The sequence below is a fragment of the Sorghum bicolor genome, chromosome 2 (assembly GCF_000003195.3).
Source record: "Sorghum bicolor cultivar BTx623 chromosome 2, Sorghum_bicolor_NCBIv3, whole genome shotgun sequence".
NCBI classification, from domain to species: domain Eukaryota; kingdom Viridiplantae; phylum Streptophyta; class Magnoliopsida; order Poales; family Poaceae; genus Sorghum; species Sorghum bicolor.
The window spans coordinates 45,937,785-45,943,542 of record NC_012871.2 but is presented as its reverse complement, the minus strand read 5'-3'; the positions used below and the strand labels follow the sequence as shown (position 1 = coordinate 45,943,542).

Below are 5,758 nucleotides of genomic sequence, written 5' to 3'. Positions count from 1 at the left end.
TTCATGATGACTCGTAGAAGTATTGCCAAAGGATGACTCCGGTGATACCTCACAGGTTCTGAGTTTGAATCCCAGTGGAAGCAAATTTCAGGCTGAGTTACTCGCCCGTTCTCGTACCAAAGGACTAGAGGGCCCCGCGTGGCAGTCTTAACCGCCCTGGTCGAATTTTTTATCCACAGAAGTATTAATCAGCAGGAAGACATTATAGCGTGTTTAGACTTCAAAGCAACCAGAATGAGTAAAAACACATCCTAAATCGACATGCTCCTTTCCTGACCCATAATAAAGCTTAGAGGGGTTTGGCCAAATATTAGAACAAACAGTTTTGCCTTTGGATACTCCCTCCGTCCCTGAAAGAATCAATTTCTAGAGTTGTCCTAAGTCAAACTTTTTAAACTTTGACCAAATTTCTAGAAAAAAATGCTAAGATTTATAGTATCAAATTAGTATTATTAGATTCATCATAAAATATATTTTCATATAATGTGTATTTTATATTATAGATGTTGTTACTCTTTTCTATAAAGTTAGTCAAACTTTAAAAAGTTTGACTGACACGGATCCTAGGAATTGATTCTTTCAGGGACGGAGGGAGTAGTTTCTTGGGACAAGATTTTCTGCCATCAGTGTTTCTGTAGGCAGGATCAATTACCTAGCATGGCAGCGTTTGGATCGTAGCGTTACCTGGGGGCTCTTGCCCAGGCACGTCGATCCAGACCCAGGTGCTGGTCCAGCGTGTTTCCTAGGTCTCGATCCAAACAAGCCCATAGTTCATGTTCGTGCAAACAATATAGCAAACTGACAAGGTTGTAACTGGCAAGTATTTGAAGCGAAGGATTCTTAATGAATGCACTATATCACATAATCAGATACAAAAAGGACGTCCAGATAGTTACAGTGTATATGAGTTAACTGTTCCTATAGACTTTCTCATCTTTACTTCCAAGAATCCCAGCCATTCATCATGCAGATATGGCAGAAGTAATCAGGAACTGACTACCAGAGAGGACATGGTACATTATCATGCTTAGGAGGACATACAACATGTTGCCTTGGATGTAGGGGGTGGCTCTTGACCAGGGACAACAATCTTTGTTCCTTTCAGTAAACTCGAGTTTCCACTAGAATCAGACTCCTCATTGGCAACAAGGTTTTTCTTGCTGACAACCCGGTAAATCTCCGTCAGTACAGTCATGAAAGCATTTTCAACATTGACAGCCTCAAGTGCAGAGGTCTCCATAAAGAAGAGGTTCTCACGCTCAGCAAACTCTTTTGCATCTTCAGTTGCGACAGAACGAAGTGTTCCCAGATCAGATTTGTTACCAATAAGCATGATAACAATGTTCTTATCAGCATGGCCACGTAGTTCCTCAAGCCACCTAGCCACATGATCAAAGGACTGGCGCTTGGTTATGTCATATACTAACATAGCTCCAACTGCACCCCTGTAGTAGGCACTTGTTACTGCTCGGTACCTGTTACCACATTCAGTTGAGGTTTACATATAGGTAGTGTAAAGGTATACATAATGAGATAGCATAGATGAACTGATGAAGAGACTCCCTCCCCCCTATTTTTATAGGAGTGAAAACTGTCTCTTTTTGCTTAGTTTTGATAACACAGAATCTAGAGAAAAGATAAAACTAACTCTTTCTAATGTCCCTAGCTGCCTAGAATGTAGTATAATACAACTAATCTTTGTTCAATGGTTACTAACATTGAAGATAGATGATTCAAGAGACAAATGAAAAAATTTAGTCACCACAATTTTTTCTTATTTGTGTTTGAAAAGCTAAGCTACTAAATAAAATACAATAATGAGAGTAAATCCATCAAACTTTTGCTAAAATATCCCTCACAAAAAACTTATGCTAAGATACCAGTATAACATTTAAAAGTTGGTGTTGTGATGCAACGGTGATAGTTTCAGGTTTGTTTCAGTTTGTTATGGGGCTTACAGCATTGTATTTATTCTGTACCATTCCCTTACATCTACAAATAAAGAAAATCTTCATCAGCAAATTCCTTTCAGTCTACACTTATATAAATGGCTAGATCTGTTACTACTACTCTATTACTCCATGCCAAAAGTCATGAATTCTGGAATTAGAACAAAGTTCAGTTTCGAACTCAGGCCACCAAGCACAGATAAATGGCTCATGGGATTCTCCTTAGATGAGCTAGCACCGACAGTGGTTGCTGCTGTACCACTTCGCACACGTAGCCGGTGCACAGTAGCAGATGCACTACAAGAGCACAATTGGGCCTCCGACATCAGAAGCGGACTGTCAATGATATGCCTTTTTGAATAGTTTCAGTTATGGGATATCCTCCATGAGACAATTCTCTCTCAAGAAGTTGACAAACACATATGGAGACTGGATGATTCAGGTCTGACAAACACATTTGGAGATTGGATGGTTCAGGTCAGTTTTCTTCAAAATCAGCATATCAGAGCGTTTTTTAATGGCTCAATCGCTTTCGAGCCTTGGAGACGCTTGTGGAAATCATGGGCTGCAGCGAAGTGCAAATTTTTTATTTGACTAGCAATATGTAACAGGTGCTGGATGGCGGATCAGCTTGCCAAGAGATGACCGCCCCACCCATGTCCTTTGTGTGATCTAGAAGACGAAAATGCCCAACACCTCCTTACCACATGAATGATCGCCTGATAATTTTGGTTTCGGATTCTGACCGCACTGGGCATGCAGGATCAAATACCAAATTGCTGCGAGAAATCTTTTCTTAATGGTAGCGGAAAGCAACAAAGAGAGTTCAGAAGGAAAAGGAAAAAAATAGGTTTGAACACACCAATCATCTTGGGCTCTTGGATCATTTGGATGTAGGGATGAAAACGGATCGGATACAGATGGATATCACTGATATGACATTTGTTTTCATATTTCTGGTCAGATTCGGATTTGAAGACGGATGTGTCAGCCATGCCGGATAGGATTCGATTGGATGTCGACATCATAAATATGTGATTTGAGTATTCAGATATAGATACGGTATCAGATGTTGAATATCCGGACTCGGATACAGACAAATCTGAGCCCCTCTAAACGGATTCGGTCTCAAATATGGTCGTAAAGTATCCGTACCGCTTTCATCCCTATTTGGAAGCATTGCAATTGATGTGTTTTTGAGGGAACTCAGCCATGCACCAAAAAACTTATCCGGGAATTCAGAGACGAACGTCAGCTATGGTGCTCGAGGTCTGCGCATGCTGGGTCTAGGTCAAGGTGATGAGCTAGTCTAGACTAGTTTGTTCTTGTTCAGACAGGCCACACTTTGCAGTGTGTGTTTCATAGTTTTTTAATCAAAATTTGTAAATTAACCCCTCATGGACCCGCCCGGAATGAGGTGGTAGTTCTTGTAAGGGACTGATTCTTTTCTCTCTTTACTACAAGGATACACAGTTCTCCCGCATATTCGAGAAAAAAAGAGAACAAAGTTCAGTTTCTAGTTCTCCTCTGAAAACAGAGGATACACCTAAGGACATGGATTTTGTGCACCTAAGTGAACACATTCCCCTTACCTAGTGCATGCATTGTGCTAAATCATGTGTTTGTTCAATTTTTTTTTTTTCAAAATGTTTGTTCAAAATTTAATGTTGAACGTATACATGTGCATTAAAATATTGGTGTATACAATAAGGCTCACATTTTTTCCCTTATATTCCTATTGGATTTTATCTAAGAGAAAACATTTACACTGTATTGACTACATGAACAACTTATTCCTTGCTGTACCGAAACATAGCTCAGTTGGGAAAACTAGTGCATATCAGGTAGAGCTGGGTATATTTTGCTTCATATTTACCCTGGATCATTTGGTTCGTTTAGCCTTGATGGCAAGCTACACTGACATGTCAGTTGGGACGTGTTGCTGGAGCATTTTAAGCTGGAGTTCGTGGAAATAAACTAACTTCCCACATGACGTTGAGGGAAAGCTAATTTGACTCTCCAATGAGCACAAATATTTTAATTTCTTGCTGGTATAAACTTGGTAATGTTGAAAGTTTCTCACTACTAGGATTTTCCAAACACCTAACCTATCTAAGCAAGGCTAGCAAATCACTAGATGAATACAAGATGTACAGTGTGGTACTGTGGTATAGAAGACACATGAACATTCGTGACAGTATTTCCCCCCATGTTTCAAGCATTAGTTGTAGTAATACTGTTAGCACACAACTAATCTTTATGTAAAATATTTTACCGCCTGCTTCCACTCCTTGTTAAATTCATTCAATGTAATGTAAAGTGAGCTGTTATCTCAACAGCATCTATCTTTTTATATCCAAAGCAAGAATTTCAAATGATGGCAAACCTCTTCGCCAGCAATTTCACCAATTTATCATTGTACAACTGATGGACATGGAAAACAGTAAGATCCTTTGCAAGTTCCAACATACAGTCTCACTATTCCAAGGCCATTTCATAAAACAAAGATTATTGGGTAGTAGTATTATGTATTTATGTATAGGAAACATGCATAGTAGAGGCATTATGTAAGAAAGCAACACAAAAAAACTATCATCATCTCTTGGATCAAGATGTCATTTTATTTTTGTCTATATAAGTTTATCTGTTTTAACTTTACGGATTGATGGATGGATGGATGGATCCATTGTTTACGGACCTTTCCTGGCCTGCGGTGTCCCAGATCTGTGCCTTGACGGTGCGGGCGTCGATGTTGAGGGTGCGCGTCTGGAACTCGACTCCGATGGTGGCCTTGGAGTCGAGGTTGAACTCGTTGCGGGCGAAGCGGGCGAGCAGCTGCGACTTGCCCACAGCGGAGTCGCCGATGAGAACCACCTTGAAGACGTAATCGATCCTCTGGCCCAGCTCCCCGTGGCTACCGCCCCGAGACATCTCTTCTCCCCTTCCTCTCCCCACTTTCCCCAATCTCAATCAACTGTCTAGAATTGGTTTCTCCTATCACCTCTCTCGACTAATCACAAGTTGGGCAAAGTAGGATCTTGGCATCAAGAACTGAGAGGTTTTGAAGGATCACAAGGTTGGAGGAGGAGGAGGAGGAGCAGGCGGTGGAGTCTGTGATGATTATTGTCAGGAGGAGTAGAAGCAGTCAAGAGGATTCGATTGGTTAGTAATGTTAAAATAAGGGAAATGTTAGGTTCAGAAAAAGAAAAGGGAAATGTTGAAGGGATCAACATTCAACAGAGCGAGAGGGCACGGGCGCACACCACCCAGTTCTTGTTCAGTTCTCAACCTACCAAACGAATTTTTTAAATATAGTTAACTTTTGTTCAGTTCTCAACCCTTGATACCAAACGAATCTTTTAAATCTAATTAACTTTAAGTATTACCGTAATCTATATATGCTAATAATAAACTAATTAGACTTAATAAATACGTCTCATAGTTTGAAAATCACGAGACGAATCTTGTAAACCTAGTTAGTTCATGATTAGCCTTACATGTTATCGTAACCCATATATACTAATAATAGATTAATTAGACTTAATAAATTCGTTTTATTGTTTCAAACCGAGTTATGTAATTCTTTTTTATTAATATCCAAACACCCCTTCCGACATCCTACAAAACATTCGATATGACATAAAAATTTTTTTTCCTATCCAACTAAGGCCTTGTTTGATTCCAAAATTTTTTTGGTTTTAGATATTATAGCATTTTTGTTTTTATTTGGTAATTATTGTCTAATTATAAACTAATTAGGTTCAAAAGATTCATCTCGTGATTTATAAATAAACTGTACAATTAATTTT

At 39.4% G+C, this 5,758-nt stretch overlaps 1 protein-coding gene across 1 annotated transcript; it reads right to left on the bottom strand.

Annotated features, from left to right (window-relative positions):
- Nucleotides 811-5,222, bottom strand: LOC8063474 (ras-related protein RGP1). The gene is made up of 2 exons (XM_002459913.2): nucleotides 4,648-5,222; nucleotides 811-1,475 (listed from the first exon to the last, which is right to left on the bottom strand). Exons 1-2 carry the CDS (start codon nucleotides 4,878-4,880, stop codon nucleotides 1,028-1,030), a joined length of 681 nt encoding a protein of 226 aa, XP_002459958.1. The 5' UTR covers nucleotides 4,881-5,222; the 3' UTR covers nucleotides 811-1,027.